This window comes from Parasteatoda tepidariorum, chromosome 2, assembly GCF_982258835.1.
Source record: "Parasteatoda tepidariorum strain Cologne lab strain chromosome 2, Ptep-v5.0, whole genome shotgun sequence".
Taxonomy (NCBI): domain Eukaryota; kingdom Metazoa; phylum Arthropoda; class Arachnida; order Araneae; family Theridiidae; genus Parasteatoda; species Parasteatoda tepidariorum.
The window spans coordinates 35,785,882-35,807,066 of record NC_141756.1 but is presented as its reverse complement, the minus strand read 5'-3'; the positions used below and the strand labels follow the sequence as shown (position 1 = coordinate 35,807,066).

The following is a 21,185-nucleotide window of genomic DNA, read 5'->3' as shown; positions in this document are numbered from 1 at the left end:
AAGTTTGTCAATAAGAAGTAAAGACATTCTCTGTAAAATAAAAAAATAAAAAATATGCTGTTCATATTTTCTCTTTTTGTTCATTGCAAAATTTAAATTATTTTCTGAAAGTTGTCCAATTCAAAAGAAACTGAATTCAAAATTCAAAAGCAGATTTTAATGTTCTTACAGATATATTACCTTGACGATATCAGGAAATAAAAATACACAGCACAAACTATTACGTTTTTATTTTTAGTATCATTAATCTATGTACAGTTTCAATATTATTATGACCTTATTACCCATACAGCTCCAACAAAAAATAGCTATTTATGTTTCGAAGCAATTTTTAGTTTTTTTTTCGAACAATTTTCGAAACAATTTTTAGTTTATCATTGTTATGGTATAATCTTGGAAATATAGCATTCTGAAACAACACAAAGCATTTTAAAAATGAAATATTGAAATATTTTACTTAAGTGGTAAATGTCGTTTTCTGAAAATCATTAATAACTTAAAATTTTCGTTACTGTGTAAAAAATTCCGTTATTTCGTCTAACAGAATGCGATAGCGCCTCTGATTTTTTTAGACAAATTAGATTCAAATACAAACTAAGCAGAAAACCATTCATCATTGTGATACAAAAGTATCCATTTATCAACAAAATATGAGATAACGTTATTTCAGCCGAATCCAAATTCTGCCACTGTTTTTTCACCCAGTTTTCATTTCTTAAATTCTGATGTATAACTTTGCCTTTTTAATAATAGACTGAATATTTTACAATGCTCACGAGGCATTTAAAAAACGCAGATTAAAGTGCCAAATTCCTTCTAGTAGTTTAGTTTTTTTCTTCCTTGTCTCAATTTATTTATTTTGAGACGCAATGGCTCAGCGGCACTGAATTGTCGTTATGAAGAACTGGAGTTCGATACATTGTGACTGCTTGTAGCTCACCCAGTTTCAGGTCGACTGGTACCAGCTTACCGGGGACGTAAAGGAGGCCTGTGCACAGCGTTAAGCACATGGCCACATTCATACCATTGGTCGTAAAATTGTAGAGTATTAATCTCTATGATCCCCCTGTCCCACAATGAGCTGCTGCTAGAATGTTTTATTTATTTATTCGTATTATTTAATAAAATATAATAACAATTCTAATATTTCTAATGTTAAATCAGATTTAATTATTTAAATCTAAAACAATACATAAATTTAGTTTTTCATACATTTTTGCAAAGGGCATCTGAATATTGAAAAACAGAATAAAATAAAATATTGAAAGTGTCTTCAAATACTCCCTGAAGTTTATTGTTGAATCAAATAAATCACTAACCATTGTTATTGCAAGCTTTAAGTCAAACAAAAGCGAACTATTCTCCGCCCATCTCGCTTAGCTTCCAACTCTTCGAGTGTAAGGAATATAGAAGCAAATATATAGTTCTGCCTAAAGAAAATATTTTTCTTATCTCAAACACAAGGGAGGTGGCAGCAAAACTAACGAAATTTAAAAAGAGTTCCACATCGGAATATTGATGCTTTCCGCAGACGATCTGTCAAGTAGGCCTGCATTGGCCGAAATATGGCGTTCCAACGAGCCATATCGTCTGCTTTGGAATTCGTTCCAAACAGCGGGAAAGAATATTTCTTTGTAAGAATTTTTCATCTTTCTTTCATCGACGTATCGATAGAAAGAATAAATGGCTAAAATGCATTTTCCCATTTCTCCTTACCTATATAAAAAATTGTTCTAAATGTACCAGGCAAATCTCAGAAAAGTGCGTGATTCCAGATAGCGGTAACGTTGTAATTCATTTTATTTTCTGACATCTCACGTGCAATTTTAGGTGAAGTTTATTTCAGAGAAGCGAATTCGGCTTTTCAGCTTAGGATTCTCTATTAAAGTTGCAGAGCAGTATTAAATTGTTTCGGTAGTTCATGAAAAAATAAAATAACGAAAAACTACTTTGTTCTCATTAATGTTCCTTTTTTGTTACTTTTATTCATAGTTCATTTTTTATTTAAAGAAAATGTTACACAAATTAGATATTGTTTGTTAAAAAAATAAATATTAAATTGTTCTCCTTACTTTGAGAGTAATGCTCTAATGCTAATCAGCTTATAAACTTATGATGTTATTTTCTTCTCGTTAAATATAAATAAGCTCAAGGAGAAATGTATTCTTTTAATGTCTAATTTTGACCACACATGGAGGAAAACATTGATTAAAATTACTGTACAGTATGGTAATAACATTTCTGGCAAAACAAAAAACCACAATTCTTATAATGAAGCGGAAATTTACGGTATTTAAACCATTCCTTTTCTTCTTTTTTTTAAATTTTTCCACTCATATAGTAGCATTTTGCCAGGAATTTTGGTTTTCAAAATTATAGTTCTTATTACATCATATTTAGCAAAAAATAACAACTGATAAAGCAAATTTAACGGAATAAATAATTTGTATGCCACATTCTAAGGTATCATTATAAAATTACTAAATTTTACCACATTATTATATTTATATTCACCAAATTTTAGCATATTTATATTTCCCAAGTTTTACCATATTTATATTCATCAAATTTTAAAACACATTATAAAACCATATTTTATTGTTAATTTTACCAAAATCACTACGAAAGCGCTCTTCAGGTTTCTCAGACAGCCAGAAACATGGCAAGTTTTGCCACATTTTGATAGTTTTGACCTAGACTTGTTTTCTTAGTGCAGATAATATTATAAGTGAACATGGTAACTATAACATTTATAACATACGCTTATATATTTATAACAATACGTAACTAACGCATTTTTAACATTTTTAAGGTTTGCAATGTAAAAATTAAAATTTTGCAAAATAAAAAACGCTTTTTATCCACATGCAGAAAGTTTAGTCCTTACCTACAATTAGTAAGAAGTTCCTCTTACACTTTAAGAAATAATAACATTTCAAAATCATTTCAAATACTATATGTGTAGAATCAGTGGGGAAATTTCCTTCTATTTAGTTCTAGCAGTTTCCAGGGACCAAATTTATGCCTTTTTGAAAATGCGTCACTTCACTACTCCTGATTCTATAAACAACGTTGGACGGCTGACCCAATTCTGAGTTTACAATTATCAATGTTCAACTCCTTTGCCTTTTAACTTTGAACCCAATCCAGGAAGACATGGGCACTCCAGCATCAAATATTGGGAAATATTTTCCATCGTGGAGGACTTTTCGACGGAACTAACCAGCGTTTGCATTAAGGAAAGGAAAATCTCCCACGGTTAGACTGACGGCAAGGGAACTCCAACTCATAACCCATCTACTGCTAAAAGTAGCACTGTGATCTGTGCGAGCCGGGTGCGAAATCTCTGGGATTGGAACCCGGATCACGTCATTGGGAGGCAAGTGCTCTATCCCCTGAGCCACTACAGTTCATTACTCCTGATTGATATATCTGAATTAAGGGATATATAGATTATTCAAGCAAAAAGATGTTCACTTTTTATATGAATTCAGTATAAAATAAATTCGACTTTGCAAGAAACTGTAAAAAAAAAATCAGAACATTTCCACCTCTATGTTAGATATACATACTCTGAATTAAGCGTGTATTACTAAGTAAATTTTTTTTTAATTAATCAAATATTTCCTGGTATATGTACATAATCTTACAATGAAGGACACATTTTCATTTTTTGAAATTTGCTCAATTTTTTTAAGAAATACTTATTTATAACTTTAGGACATGCGATTTCAATAAGGTTTTATCAATAAGGACTTATCAATAAGGTTTTAAAGCTTTAAGAGGCTTAAAGAACCGCTAATAAACTTATAAAATATATTTTTCATATTAATGTTAGCCAGTTTGACTTCGATTAAGATTCAAAAAATTATCTAAAAATTTAGAATACCAAGCTTTTCTAAAAAAAAAATTAAAACATTTTACAAAACTAAGTATTATGAAAACTAAATAAAAGCTTATTAAAGAAAAACATTTGAAACATTGAAAAGTTTAATTGAAATTAAAAAATACCCTTTGCTACTTGTTACTTAAATCATTTTCAATCATAATCAGGAAAATCGTCGAAAAAATAATTTAGTTTAACACTGATAGAACGGATGATCGAATATAAAAGCAAAATGTTTCTTTTTTTTTTTAACTCTTTCCAAAAAAAAGTAAAAGTTTGTTATAAAACTGTCAGTTTGTTTGGAAAAAGAAATATTTTCTTCACTATAAGTAATGTTTACTTCAACAGAAATAAGCTAAAGCCTAGAAAGCTGAAAATAAATTGAAAGTTTTTGGAGTGTTTTGTAATGCTATTGAAACATCTACGGAGGTTTTCGTTTTATTAATCTTCATGATCAACAATTCAGGTTTTCACTTTATAGCGAAAAATATAATTTTTAAACTTACAGGTATATATCGGAATTCTGCTATGTAAGCTATACTTGCTTTATACTCTCTTAAGAGATAATGGATAAGATCGCTTTCATCAATTTATTACACTGTTTTTAATCCGCGGCAAGAATAATTTTAGTGAATGTAAAAAAGTTTAATTAGAATAAATTTATTTGAACATACTTCGTTGTTAATAATTAATGCATCATTTACCTTATGTTCTGCATGTCCATGGATAAAAGTCATCCATTTATCTACTATTTACAAAATAGTAGATAATACAAACATGTTATAGTATTCGACTGGGTGCGACAGTTTCTTTTTGAAAATAGCCTTATTTAAAATTTTAATTAAATGTTTGGTAACAAGGGACCAAAAATTTTTAATCTAATGTAAACCTTGAAAATTTGTGAAATATTTTTATCAATATAAGGGCAAATTTAAGCATAAAAACTATAAATTTTTATGTCACGCTAACATCTCTAGAAGAAATTGTAATGCATAAATATTGACAAAACAACTTTAGATAAATTATATGATTATCTGTGTTTGGAACTAAAGTCTTTGAAATATTTCGACTATGCTATGAGATAGAACTAAATATATTGTTCAATATTGAGTTTTTGAAAAGAAATTCCAAATTAACATTCTTGGTTAAAGTATGATAAAAATAATAAATTTCCTCTTAGGCCTAAGCTAAACATAGCTACCAATATACAAAGTCAAACATACATAGCCCAGTGCAAAACATAGCTAACATTATAAAAAATCTATTAACAAAGTTTCAAAAAATTCAAAAATAAACTTTTTTTTTGTAATGTGCGTTAACGTGAAGAGATTTTTAAAAATCAACCTTTTTTAAAAAAAAATCATTTGAATTTCTATGCTGTTTTATTTGTCGGCATGTAAAGAATCAAGTAATTTCGATTCTAAAGATTGGAGAACCAAAATTTAAAGAGATATAGCTGATGCTTTACCAAGCATCAGCTGGGACAACACACACATTCTCTAAACCGCTTTTGAGGTGACAGTGTTGATTTGGAATGAAAAGTTGATGTTCAAACAAATGACATTTTATAAAATTTATCAAAATCATCTGCAGTAGTTAGTTTTAATAAAAAATTCCGTAATTCTGTAATTCCAGTTCATAGTAGAATAGGAAGAAAAAGAAAACTTGTATTTTGTTGCTTTTGGTTGGGCAAAAATAATTCTTCATAATACAAGAAGTTTGGTGATTTAATTACATGACATTTCATAAAAATTCATCAAAATTAACTCCATGAGCAAATATTTATGAAACTTTCATATTATAAGTTAAAAGAAAAGCATAATTTAGAGATATTTTAGAATGTATGTTTAAATTTTCGAATTCAAGAAAACGTTTGCTGACTATCTAATAATTAACTAGTTAGTAATTATCAAAATATTTAGAAAAATAAAATATTCAAAATGCTTGACAAATTTTAGAGTTAGTCTCAATTTAAGAAAAAGGTACTATTAAATAATTTAAAAAATTAAATACACAGAAATATGCAAAAACATTTGAAATACTAATGTATTCAAAAACAAGTTCAAACTATATTATTATTTCGAAAGTAAAAATAACATTTTTTAGACTTAAAAAATGTTTTATCTTTAATACTTAGTTCTGAATCACTGCAAAATAATATTTAAAAAAGTTCCTCTTATCTCTGCGAACTTGTTCTCTTTCTATTCTAACGATCGATGGTGGCCATTATGGCAAAAGTTCAGAATGCCGGCGGTGAAACAAGTTGTCCGTTGCAGACAGTTAACGAAGTTCGTTATTCCGTAAAAGAATTGGAATTATTGAATTCTTTTGCAACTTCTCTCCTTTCATCTACGAAAGCTCAAGGTAAGAACAGTAATTTTTGGCTCTCGTGGATTTATTTCAACCCAATAAGCAATGTGGCAATTTTCCGTGTAACGAGAAAATTATGCTAATGATGATTTTTTTTCATAACTTTAAGGAACATGTTTGACAGAAAACTAGTATCCTTGTTATAAATTGATTCGATTTTAGATGCATCGCAATTTTTTCTTGCTTAGAAGGTATTATTTTTCACTCTCGTTAAGATCTTGAAACACTTGATTGCATAGTCTAAATTAAATGAAAAATGTAAATATATCTGCGCAATATGATTAGGCTGTAGTTTTTTTTTCCCCTGCAATCGATGTAATTTATTAGATTTAGATATATTGTGTTAACATAGTCTTTATACTTTTTAAACATATTTAAACAATTTTAAATGTAAACATAATTAATTCTAAATGCATTTTGTTAAAACTTTTTTTTAATGTTGTGAAAACCGAAATATTCTGTGCTAAAAATGATAAGGTCTTTTTATAAAGTATGATTTTTATTTCATTTCAATTTTTACGTCTGTGGACTGGCATATGATCGTTCTACCAACATTTCCTTGAAGACTGACGGGCTGCGCGCTGGTTACCATAAACGAGAACCAGATCCCTTAATAGCCATAATGTTGTGACATTTTTCGTTATATCCCCCACTACGCTGTTTAATAGCCAGAACGTAATGACATCTTTCTTGTTTTTCACCCACTGCACAGTTTATGTTTGTTTTCGTCAAAGTACTAAATTGATCGTGCAGAAGCCTTCTCTCTTCTAGAAGGTCTTGATTCTACACAACCACTATTTAGATTAGGAAGTAGATACTCCCGGTCTCTTTACTCCTCTTCCCAACCACTCAACCTTTCGTGAACGCCGCTAGAGACAATAGTTCAGAGTAGATTCTGATCAATTCTGACACAATCAATGAAATGCATAAATCAGATTGAACACTATGCCTTTACCCCGAGAAATATATTCTGAAGTAATTAAATAATTCGTGAGCATAAAAAGTATATCATGTCATACACCGAATATACATGTTATCTTTAAAGCTCGAAAGCCAATAATATGCACAATACCTAGCTAATCGGCAGATTAACTAATGTAATCAATCAAAGTTCAGAATCAAGAATTTTCCTCAATTTACCTTGGTAATGTGCTCAATAACCATTCCCGTAACCTAATGTTCAAAAGCTCGTTTCGCTCAACTCATCAACTAATATGTTAAAAAAAAAATTCTATTTATAAGAGTGATTCTTTAGATATTAAGAAATAAATGACATTTTTTTAGTTTCATTGTTTGCAACAATATTTTAAACCACTTAATTCATTGTATTAAAGTTTTTAAAGTGATCGATGATTGATTGTATCAACTAATGATAACACATATATGATTGATTTTTGTAACTTGTTTTTATAGATAGCTAAAAGTAAATAAATAATATGGTAATTTAAGCATAAAGAAACGTTTCTGCTTTTTCAGTAAAGGGTCTTATTTCCACCTTAATGACTGCTTAGTAAGTAATGTTCAGATCATCTAGCAGATTAATTTGATTTATTTCGATTAGTCAAATTGGATTAATTTAATTTGGTTGATTATTTGTAATTTGAAAAATGAAACACTATTTTAGCATTTCAAAGAATCACCCTAGTTTGTCTACTCATTAGTTAAATAATCTCTGTTTTTTACACTTAATAGTAACATATATGTAAGAGAGATGCTTTCATTGGTTTAATTTAATTAATTTGCAAATTACTTAAACAATTTGAGAAATAAAACCATTTTTTTTTCAGTTTAAAGAACCACCCTAATTATTCTGCACATTAATTAATTTGTTGAAAAACTGTTTTCTGCTCTTAACGGTAACATATCAGAGAGAGAAATGTGTCATTAGTTTGATTAGATTAATTTTCAGATTGCTTAGGCAACTTGAAAAATAAAACAATTTTTTGGGACTTTTACAATTCACCCTAGTTACCTGCACATTAGTTATATAATCTACAGTTCAGCTATTTTCTGTACTTAATGGTAACATAATATATAAGAGAGAAATTCCTCATTAATTTCATTTGATTAAATTAATTTGCAATTTACTTAGCAGTTTGAGAAATTAAGCACTTTTTAGAATCTAAAAGAATCATCAAGTTAATCTACATATTAATTAGATAATCTGCGTATTAATAAGATAACTGTTTTCTACACTCAGCGGTAACATATATATGAGAGAAAGCGATTCCGTCATTAATGTGATTAGATTAATTTGCAAATTACGTAAATAATTTAAGAAAGTGGACCAATTTTTCACTTTAAAGAATCATCCTAGTTAATCTCCACATTAGTAATATAATCTGTAAAATAACTATTTTCTGTACATATATACCAGTTCTGTACAGTAACATATATATTAAAGTGAGATTTCGTCATTCAATTTAGCTAGTAGAAAGTAAATTCTTTATTTAAATCTAAATTAGCTTTAATTATTTTAAAACATTTCCATTCAAACTAAATCATTCAACATTTAAGAACATGTGAAATCTTTGCAGTGAATTAAATAAGACTTTCTAACAATCTGCATTTTTCATTTTATCTCGTTCTATAACGATTGCAAACCTTTTATATTTTGTTAGTTAATTAACTTAAATTAAATTATCGTCTCAAAAGTGTTCTAATTAAATACTGATTAGGTTCCCGGAACACCAGATGGAGAAAATTGAGATTTATCGAATCGGGCTTCTCAACTCCAATTCTCGTAATTTCATTAACGTTAAGAGAATCTACAGTCAGGAAATGCTCCCTTTTGATAGAATCCAATCTATTTTGCAGTGCCACCCAAAGTTTCCGTGCCTAAAGGTCAGCTAGCCATTCGTAAGGGAGAATCAGCGAGGTTAGTTTGTGACGTCATCGGCGATGGTCCAATCAATGTCAAGTGGGTCAAGAAACAAACTGTCATCGAAATTCATCCCGGCTCCAGGTATGTATTCAATGTTATTGCCATCGATTCTGTGTCTTACAGAGCCAGTCTCAAATCAAAACTCTCCTCCTTTTTCCAATAATAGATTTAGAAGATGTTTTCAATCAATTTAATAGGAAAAGAATGACTTAGTGATTTGTACAACTAGTTTTACAATGGTATTACAACGGAAAGTAGAAATAATTATCTCTTATTTTGTTGTTATTTTTGAAAGAAAAAAAGAAGAACATATCTTCTGGATTCAAAAGATATTATTTTAGTCTGAAATGCTGTAACGGGAAACACCAAGCATTTTTACAACATCTTTTTGAAGGCCGTTCAAACATTACGTAAGCACCTAACGGAGGAAGATACTAATATTTCTGCTGATAAGAAACAGCACTGCTTACGTAAGAGATCAAAATTGCTTTATTTTCAATGTTTTTTAATGCAACAAAAAAGTTACACATGGAAATTTTTCATATTGGAAACTAATTTCAAATTTGCGGGGGGACCATTCTACTATGAATTGCAAAGAGGACGAATTTTGACCACTGAAGGAAAACATATAAGATTTCAAAATAATATTCAACTCAAAATTTTATGAAATAAAAATAACAAATTTTCTTTTCTACAAAGTTAATTTTATTTAAATTTAATCCTAAAATTTTATAATTACACTAGAAGTCATATTACATAAAGAATAGCACTATTGCCGTGACTTTCTTGTCTCCTTTCTAACAAGGAGATTAGTGACAAAGAAGAGTGAGAATCCGAAATTGCCAGAAAAAATGCTTACGTATTATTTGTATAGCCATTTGCATGTATTTTTATGGATATTCCCTTAGTAATAATAAAAAGTTCTCTAATTTATAAAAATATATTTCGGAAATAATTCAAAAGTTTTAAAAAGCAATTTCATCAATTGAAAGTTTTGAGAAAAATTTTGAACTATATCAGATTGAAATTTAATTTAAATTTTAATATGCATTATGTTAAACATTTTGGACAAGTTATCAATATTTTTCTCCATATTTTTATTACATAAAAAAGTGAGACATGATTAAATAGAAAAGAACAGCCACAGTAATCTCAGTGCTACAGATTTTTTCATACCCTTTTTAAAATCAATCATTAACAATTCTAAACCAATTTAGCAGTATGAAAATTAATTCGATTCTGAAAAGTCTTTAAAAGTTTGATCCCTTAAAGATCATACACTTTATCATGGAAGAGCATACACTTTATTACAAAGAAGTTGAGAAACGATCGAAGATAAATTTTTTAAACACTTTTAAATTTTAAAATAACATAAAAATCATTTTTATATTTCATAAATATGCATTAAAAGCGGGACGTATTTAATGTATTTTTAATAAGATACATTAAAATCAATACAGCCAAAGTACTCATCATTAAGACAAAATTAATATTAATATAATAATTAAGAACGTATTTCATCTTGTTGACCTATATTTATTGTCACAGGCATCCTACACTATATACTATCAAGATTTTAAAATGTTTTCTCTAAACTGTTAAATATAGTCAAATGTTACTTGATTAAAATCTTCAAAAATGTACAGATTGGAAATAACATTCGACATATTTTAAGCGTTCAAAAATAAGCACCCGTTCTCTAGACTTGCCAGAAGTGAATTAGAAAACACAAAAGTGATTTGAAATATAAAACGCAAAGTTACAAACAAAAAATTTATTAATTACCAAATTTGACCTGATACCTACTCTGAATACATTGTTATATATATGATGTGATAGTTATCTACGCTTTATTTCTTCCGGAAAAAGACTGGTAGCAAAGTACTTTAGCCACCTCCTTTTTATTTATTCTAAAGAAAGAAATGCATGATGACTCTCACTCGTCAAACGAGGCAAAAATTTCTCCATCTTCTAGCGTTCACTATGTATTAAAATTAAGAGTAATATATAATTATCCTCATTTCCGAAAGGAAGGTATTTTAAGCTCGTTTTTTCCAAAAACGTGCATTGCATAAAAAATTCAATTTTTGATTTATAAGATTTCTTTAATAAAGTTTCATTTATTGTTCGAAGTTTTACTGTTTATTAATTAAAAATTCCTTCCCATAATAATCGTTCGCTGTTAGAAATCATAACAATACAAAGAAAGTGTAATATATAAATCAGTATAACTACACTTTTCGGTATTAAATAACAATTTTCGCTTTTCGAAAAAAAATTATGTAAGAAACTTCACTAAATTAATGTATAAATTCCAAATCTAAGCTAAGCGAGAAATATTAGTAAACTTATTTATAATAGTAATTGGGAAAAAAATAAATGCATTAAGATATGTTCAAAAAATAGTTCCTTCACAAAATACTTTTTACTCGATTTTAAATTTCTTATGTTAATAAGGGAGAAAAAAAAATTTCTTAAACACCATGAAAAATTTATGCAAAAATTCCCAAATCTAATTACTTCAAAAAAATTGAGGTAAATATGAATTAGCTCATATAATAATAATATTATTCATAAAAATAATTGGACGGAAAAAGAAATGCATTAAGATATGTTCAAAAAATAGTTCCTTTAGAAAATACTTCATACTCGGTTTTAGATTTCTTAAGTTAATGGGGGTAAAAACATTTCTTTTTAAACATCTTGAAAAATTTATGCAAAATTTCCCAAATCTAAGTACATCAAAAAAATGGAGGTAAATATGAATTAGCTCAAATAATAATATTATTATTTATAAGAATAATTGGAAGAAAATAGAAATGCATTAAGATATGTTCAAAAAATAGTTCCCTTTCAAAATACTTCTTATTCAGTTTTAGATTTCTTATGTAAATGAGGATAAAAGCATTTTTTTCTAAACCCCTTCAAAAACCGAAAAATATTCTTCCAAAACATCGAATTTCAAAAGCTTCTATAAAACGCGTTGGTTTTCCCTGCCTAACGAGATACAACCAAACAAAGCCGGAACAAAGAAGGAAGAAAGCCTTATACTGCCTTTAGAATAAACATTCCTTATCCTTTTTTTCTATACTCCTTTTCTTCTGAGGATAGGGCTTCTTTTCTTCCAGATAAGATTCTTCCATCAGACGATCATGTAACATTCATAAACTCCTCCCTGAGCTTCTGTAGCTTGAAAAAGCTCTCGTAACGGAGCATTAGAGACGGGATGCTGGCCTCGGATGAAATTTCTTTTCTGCAGACGATCCCAAAAGATGGCCTGCACCGCCTGTGATAAAACCCGCGTGAATCCACTATATTGCTGTTCTGTTTTGGAAAAATGGCCATCTTCTTTTTCTATATTATGTTCAGAAGGAATCTTTTATGAGAAATATTTTGTTATGCAACTACAACTGCAGATGCTCTCTCGCCAAGAAAATGTTTATAGATTTTCTCTTTTCCTGTAATAAAGTAAAGCTAATTTGTAACAGGAAAAAATTCTTCACGAAACATTCAGCAGAGAAAAGAACATTCATGTAACATATATTTTATAAGTTTTAAATTGCATATAATTATATGCTAGATACGTAATTTGTACAGTATTTAAAATAGCAAATAAAGTATAGAGAATTTTTCATATATTTTTATAATCCTTGCCGAAAAAGCAAGATAAAGTGTATACATAAGGGAAAGTAAATCAATATTTCAGCGATGGAGAAAGAATTTGCTTTTGAAATCTGCAAAATTTCTATTGAAAAAAAAATTGTTAAAAAAGCATCAATGCTAGTTTTATTCCATGCAGAAACTGGAAGATGCTTTTAATAATTTTCTTTCAATTCCTATCTGTTTTCTCCAGCAATAAAGAAGGTCATGAATTTTTACTATCTCGCTTTCCTCAGAATTACGAGCAATTCGTTTTTGTTTTTTCCCTGTTTAAATTTCAATTTGCGACCCTTATTTGCATATTACTTTTCTTCAAATTTGACTAGAAAAAAACTAGAAAAAGTGGACATTATAAAAAAAAACTATGTATAAACATGTGAAATTATATATAACTTATAGTTATGCATTGAATGCATGATTATATTTTTATAATTTTACCTATATCTTGTAAATATAAACCTTTTGAAAAAAGACTTAAAGACTTAAATATACTCTAAAATACCAGCATCCTACAAGTTACATATACTTTTACTTTCACTTACTGTAAAATACGTAAAATAAACCAATAAATTTCACAAAGAAAAATCCTTCCTTTTTACGCGCGAGTAGTTTTCTGTAACTCTAATAGCAGCACTAAACAAAGAATTTTTAGAACTTAAGCAGAATTTTTCTCCTGTTCATTAACAAATGAATGGTGATGGAATTTAAATTGTTAAATTTAAATTTCATCGAATCTACAAAAAAGCAGCTTAAAATAACTCTGGAATTTTGGTATTAGGTTATTTAAAAAATGTAGCTTCATTTTACTGTTACTAAATTCGTTATTTTTATAATGCAATGTATAAAATTTTATAAAAAACCAATATTCCCCATATTATTTAGTATATTCTTTAATATTTTGTAAGAAGTAAATAAAAAACATTGAGAAACACTTAGAAATGATTAAAGAAAATAAAAACACACAAATAAAAATAAGGAATGCTCATACGGGAGGAGAGTTAGTGGATAATAAATTTGTTTATTGATTGATACCGTACTATTCGCTATTTCTATTAACTAGCATACCACGTACCATTTTGATCAATCAATCAATATTCAATTTTTCTATTACAGTGGTTTCTTTTGTTAGAATTCGAAAGGAATATTCAGGGAACACTTATGCCAATATGGAAAATCATAGCAGGAAATATCCTATTAATACGATCACTCATACGCTTATGCTAAATTTGGAATTGGAGCGTTCTAGTTTCCAAATACGATATGCCTCCTAATGATCTCATGAAAATTTAATGCATGAAAAATCAAGAACGTTTTACTTATTTTCATTGCTAACTTTCAGTGAACCTAATCATTATACATGCTAAAGATCATTTACAATCTCTTAAAATAATATTCTTGAATCAATATCGGTGCATTTGATAATAAGAGGCAGTGTACGATAGCGTTAGAAATGCAGTAGTAATTGCAGCCACTCCATTGAGAGTTAGAAAGGAAAGTAATAGGAGGGCATTATAAATTATTCATAAATAATAGTTTGCGTGACAGCATTTAAAGTGAATGTAAAGTCTTATTAAAGATAAATGCGTCCAGAGTAGAACAACACGCAGTATTGATGTTTTAAGTAGCTGAAGGTGAGATTAATGCTGACATTTATCATAAAATAATGGCTTGCCTTTAGTGAGCATTATCTAAAGAGGATTGCTGTTAACAAATGGTATAAAAAAATTTGTGTACATCAGACATCAACATCAGATTTGTCAAGATACAGAGCAAGTAAACTTCACTATCTCTAATGAATCTATTTCTGCTGCTGATAAAGTGATTAGAGGTAATCTAAAAGTCACAACTTGTGACTTATGTAAAGTGCAGTGAGTCATCTGAGTAACCACTCCTGTCAACTCCTGAGTAACCACTTCAGCAGTAAACTTAACATTCACTTTAAAACTCTTGAGAAAAATTGTTTATCAGCTATTAATATCTATACAGTGCACTCTTCTTATCTTTTTATATATACCTGAACAGTGGCGCTTCCGTTGCTGTTGTATAGTGTGCCAAAAAAAAACAGACTTTTGATAACTTTTAATCTACTATCGGATCTTCCCGTTTTAGGACTCATCTTAATTTTTCGAAGGGCTGACCTCAAATATGTTAATTAATTAGTGAAAACAATATTTTAAGTTGCGAAATCAAAAACGTATCAAAATGAACGAAACAAAAACAAAAACGTATCAAGCGAGCACAAAAATGTACTTTCTTCGAATAAACATAACTTTTATTCAAACGGATTTGGATTTCTGACTCCCGAAATATAGAGGGTAGCCACAATCAAAGAAATGTAGTCCCCATGCTCTTGTCAGGAGAGTGATCCAAAATTTGGACCCTTAATATTAATTTTATTTTATGCATATTCTGTCATATCTTGAGAACTTTTAAATTGGATTGAAAAATTTTTGCACAGAATTATAAAATTTGTTTATCCAAAGATAATTCCATGCAAAAAATTCCACTCAAAAAGTAAAATTATCATTAAAGAGTTCAAACTTAGGATCGCTTTGCTGACCAAACTACGAAATCCTATTTCCAAATTGCGGCTACCTCCTGTATTATGGGGGTCAGAAATCTAAATCCACTGGAGAAAAAAAAGTTATGTTTATTCAGAGAAAGTACATTTTTGTATCTGATTTCATTCCTTGAAATATATTCTACACTAATTAATTAACCTATTTGAGGTCACCCCCTCAAATTAATTAAGATTGAGTCCTAAGACGTGAAGATCCGATAATTAGATTAAAAATTTATTCAGGGGGGTCCGTTTTTCGTTTTGTTTTTCTGTACATCTGACACTATCAAAAAGTCCCATGTACCGTAATTTTTACAGTAATAATTACCCTAAAATTACTGAGTCAATCTAAATAAATAAATACTTTTGTAAAAATTACGGAATAATATTTTTCGGTAAAAATGGGTTTCATGGATGATGCGCCCTAAGCACCGGTATTTTACACCGTAATTTGATCAAGAATTTTTTTACAGTGTGCCTGTCAATTGTGACTTTAGATATCAATAAAAAAAATTCTGTTAAAAACTTAAATAATAAAATTTAGCTTCTTTAAACTAAAGAAAAATATTATTTCGATGTTTAGATATTAGTTTGACATTTAAAAAGATGAAACAATTAAAAATATAAGTTGCTTATCTTTATTTCAGATTCGAAGCAAATCAGCGTCGTTCGAATCCTGCCACATACACGAAATATGAACAGTACAATTTCGAACTTCTTATTCGGGACAGTCAACAAATTGATGCAGGATTGTACACTTGTATTGCAAAGAATGATTATGGTGAACACAAAGGAGAAGTCACTCTCGATGTTCTAGGTAATTCTTGCTCTTAGTAAACTTAGAAATTTACGATAGGAGAAAAAATTCAATTTCTGAATTGTTTGGAAGTAACAAATCTTCAAAAAAATAAGGTGGGAAAAAATGGGATCATTTGGGTAATAGAAACTTACAGTTTCAAAACATTGAATTCAAACGAGAAAAAAAATTTAAAATTACAAGTTTTCACAAAAAGGGGATAAAAAAACCTTTCAGAGAATAACTTTCAAAATATTTTTATACAATTAATCAATGCAAAAGAAAAAAATCCTTTAATTTGAGAAATCCATATGAATTCCTCAATTTTGCTTTTAGAAAATCATTTTCAAAATATTTCTATGCGATTTACCAATGCAGAGGAAAAAAATTCATTTCATTTGAGAAATTCCAATGAATTCCTCAAACTTCATTTGAGAGAATCATTTTAAAATGTTTTTATGCAATTAACCACTGCAGAAGAAAAGAACTCATTTCATTTTATATGAATTCTTCAAATTTCATTTGACAGAATGATTTTTTTAAATATTCTCATGTAATTAATCATTGCAAAAGAAAAAAATTCATTTAATTTGAGAAATTCGTATGAATTCCTCAAATTTTCATTTGAGAAAATCATTTCTAAAATATTTCTATACGATTTATCAATGAAGAAGAAAAAAATTCTTTTTATTTGAGAAATTTATATAAATTCCTCAAGTTTCATTTTAGAAAACCAATTTTTAATAAAAATGATATTCAATTAAAAATTACTAAAAAGTTAAAAGCTCTTGAGAATAGTTCCTGAGAAATTAAATTTTAAAAAATTCGTAATTTAAAAATTCAAGTTCTAAGAAACTATTTGACCAATTTCGCTCAAATTTTGTATTTTGCCTTGTAAAAATACATTCTTTAAAATGGTGTAAAAATTTAGCTCGCAATTAAACCTTTTTTTTTTTTCATTATTGCTAAGTAAAATAATAAAAAGTAATAAATATTTATTTAAAGTTATTTCTTATGGGATTTTCTATGGATGAACGAATTTTATTATTGTGTGTGAAAAGTCTTCAATTTGTTTAAAAAGTTCCCAGATATGGCGAAAAACGCACAAATTAAATTTAACAATAAGGCGTCCAAGCTTTGGACGCTCTCCTGACAAAACTATTGGAACCGTTTTTCCCAGATTGAGAGTGTCCCTTATATTTTAGGGATCAGAAATCCGAATCCATCCAAGACACATTTATTGAGAGAAAGTACGTTTTCGTGTCCGATTTCGTAACTTCAAATATCGTCTATGCTAATTAATTAACATATTTGAAGTCACTTTCTCGATACATTAAGATTGAGTTCTAGAATGTGGAGATCCGATTATTAGATCAAATTCAGGGTGGTCTGTTTTTTATGATGCCTGTACTTTAAATTTTAATTCTCGTTCGCTCGAACAAGTAGAGTTCGTTAGCAAATGACGATACCAAATATGAGAATTCATTAATAAGTCATTTTTAAAAAAAACTCTTTACTAACATTATGCAGTCTAAAGGGCAAAATTAACAGAAGCTCGTGTTTTTATTTCCATTGGAATGATCGGACAAGCTGCATACAACATTCTATAATAGTTTTTTGATTAGCAACGCCATCTAACAACGAACTCTAAAACTAATTGTGAAATTTTGTGGGAATAATATAGCTGGTTTCCTACATAGAATGCTTTAAACATACGATTATATAGACATACGATTAATTGCCTTCCATTTTTCTAATCAATTTTTCAAATCTTCAGCCATTTTTGAGTAGCTTATACATTATTTATATTAAATGAAGAAAAATAAAGTTTTATCAAACTTTTTTTGAAGTTTCAAGAGCAGAAGCTTTGTTACCTCTCTATTAAACATCAGCTTTAAAACCAAACTTGGCCAAATATATTTAAAATAAAGTTTGTTTGTTTGTTTTTAGCAAAAATAAAAAATTAGTCATCATCCTTCAATTTGTATTTCAAACTATTCATTCTATTTTCTAACAGATAAAAGAAAACTCTTATAGATAAAACGGAAAGCATTTTTTTAAAAAAATTCTAAACTACAATTCAAAGAATTGTTTTCGGGAAAAAGAACACTGAAAGAAATTTGTATTCAGCGTTTCAACAATCAGATGAATGAATAAAAGTATAATATTTACCTAGTTAATGAAAAGTGGATAAAAAGAGTTTAGAGAAAACGTTAAATGTCAGAAAAAGTCTGTTCAGAAACTTAGAATCGCCTATTCTTTTAAATGATGATGCTTTTACTCTTTAAAAGCTAGAATATTTCCTTTGATAAAAAGCAATGAACTGAAAGGATTAAAGTTTGAAAGAAGATTTAGTTCGTTAAAGAAATCTTTTAGTTGTCTTAATGAATATTGGATCGCAAACAAAGCAAAATAGCTTTCTAAAAAAATTGTTTATAAATTATTTTGAATGTAGCATATTTTATTCAAATTTTACCGCACACTATATTTACTAGTTTCGATTTTCTTCACTCATATATTTCCTTATTAAAAATCCAGTTAATACTTGGTGTTGCTTTATAACAGCCCTTAATGTATATTTTTAGCACTTTTCAAAAAGGAAGCTATAAATACGTAGACATTAGGGATAAAATTGAGGCGCGATAGCTTAGTGGTTTCCTTTAGATTAAAATAGGGGAAGCCAATAAATATTTAAGCTTCAGCGAAAAATATATATAAAGCTTAAAAGTCTCTTTTGGGGAGGGCGGGATAAAAAAATATCAAAAACCAATGTGATTGTCAGATGTAACTTGGATGCCTTTTTAGTAGTTACCTTTTAACTCGTCTTAGTTTTATTGTGCCATCAAACCGTTCTTGCTGTTTTCAGTCCCACTTTTCTCACTAGTGGTTCGTTGAATTTCGATAATTTCTTTATTTTTAACTCCCTTAAATATTTATTTGTGTCATGTATTATTACTTTTTATTTATTACTTATTAATTATTTATTACTTTTTATTATATTTATACTAGAATTTTTACTTTTTCTCATTTAAGATTGCTTCATTGTATTTTTAAAACATTATAACTATTTTCAGTATGAAAAAACATTTTTATCTTCAGAATTTAACGAATGAACATTTAATAAAATGAATTGTACATTGACAAAAATATATTTGTATATCCCAGATTTGATATTTGTTAAAATAAAGAATTTAATACAAATTATATAGTATAGAGGTGGCTTATATATTGGAAACTAATTCTTTATTTTTTGAAAGAAGATCTTAGAGATCCAAAGTTAAAGGCAGTTGTTTTCGTTTATTATTGAAAAGTAAGAAAAAAATTTCTTGTAAAGATAAATCTTAAAAATACAAATTTATAAGTTATAAAAATAGAAAGTTGCAACTAGTGAAGTCTCAACAATGAAAACCCTTTCTAAAAGAAGTTAAAGTGGTTAATGACAAGTATAAATAACAAAACAAAAATAAGTAGAAAATTCATGATTTAGCAGAATATGGTCAAGGTTATATTAGATTGATCTTATTAATACTTCATGTAAGCCTTAAATATTCAAAAAGTATAAGTGAAAGAAAATATCGTATATTAAGCCGAAACTTTACAGTAAATTTATAATGGTCTCCAATATACGTGTAAATGCATTGGCAGTCAAATAAAAACTATTTGTAAAATTTGAATTCCGCACAAATGCGACTTCACAGAAAAAAATATTTATTATTAAATTTATTAAGTAGAAAATAAGTTAAAATCTAATTGTATTTTTAAATTAAATGAAATTTGTTGTATCTTTTTTAGAATGACAATTATAAAAATATAGGTTATTATTCAAATTAAAGGAAACTAATTTTATCGACGCATATCATATATTCATAGGAAAAAAATTTCCTTTATTATGCGATCAAATAATTTTCTCATTCTTTCACTGAACAATCATAGTGATGTGTCCCCTTATAGAATTATATTCTTTGAAACTTACCTTAAAAACTGAACTTGACGATTTTTTTAAATCAAAGAGTAAAAAATTTTAATATACTTGTTTTCCTAAGAAAATGTAATGAGAAAAATACATAATTATTCGAAAAAATAGAGAATACATATGCTTTACATTGAATTACTATAAATAAGATTGATGGTAAATCAAAATTAGCTTTAAAAAATAAAACTCACAGCAGGTAGTGATAATTTCAATAAAAAATAATACAATTTTTAAAAAAAATATATCAATCTAGTTAATAAAAATAAATAAATAAACTATTAGAAAACTCTGGATAAATGTAGTTAAATAGCAATTTATTTAATTGTTATTTTACCTTAATCTACGAAAGCAGTCAAATAACCATAAAAAAAAGGATATTCAAACTTTTAAATGTAAGCGTTTATTGATTGCTTTTACCCAATACGGTTTAACAACCGGAATTCTATCCACGCCAACTAGACCCAAATTTCGAAACTATTTTGTCCCGTGCAGTTGGGTACGTGCAACAGCTGAGAGAGCTAATCGGTCAATCTCATGACCAGTTGAACAGGGTTCGATTCCCAGCATTCTTACCACAATATTTCTTTTATTCCTTCAATACATAAAAAGTTTCTACTGTACTGCACTGCTCAATCGGTAACCTTAGACTATTAAAATACGAAACTATATTTAACACATAGATGGCGCAGCAGCCAGAACTCCAATGTAGTATAAGTTTTATTTCTATAGTTTAGAAACTATGCTAGTTTAACTATGCAATATTTTAAAAGAATGGTTACAAAACCCTATTGTTCTGTATTTGCGGATTTTTAACTGTACCAGTTGTATACGGTTTCAAAACCGTAAAGGTAAAAAAAGGTTTTTAACAGTAAGCTGTATGAATAATCAGAAAGATTATTTTACCGTCATTTCATAATAAAAATTCTAAAAGTATAAGCAAATATAGATACATCAATATTACTTTAAATTACTTAAAATCTAATTCACAATAGTTTAAAAAAGTAAAAAATCAATTTAAATCGTAGTTTGCAAAAATTCTAATGAAAAAAAATAAAC

At 28.1% G+C, this 21,185-nt stretch overlaps 1 protein-coding gene across 1 annotated transcript in view; it reads left to right on the top strand.

Moving 5' to 3' along the window:
• The window catches only part of LOC107454944 (cell adhesion molecule Dscam1-like), a 174,479-nt gene that overhangs the window by 126,912 nt on the left and 26,382 nt on the right, over positions 1–21,185 (top strand). Inside the window, exons 5-6 of the mRNA XM_087157201.1 lie at positions 9,074–9,221; positions 16,008–16,177. Of these exons, the coding sequence (XP_087013327.1) occupies positions 9,074–9,221; positions 16,008–16,177 (318 nt within the window). The remainder of the gene's footprint in view (positions 1–9,073; positions 9,222–16,007; positions 16,178–21,185) is intronic.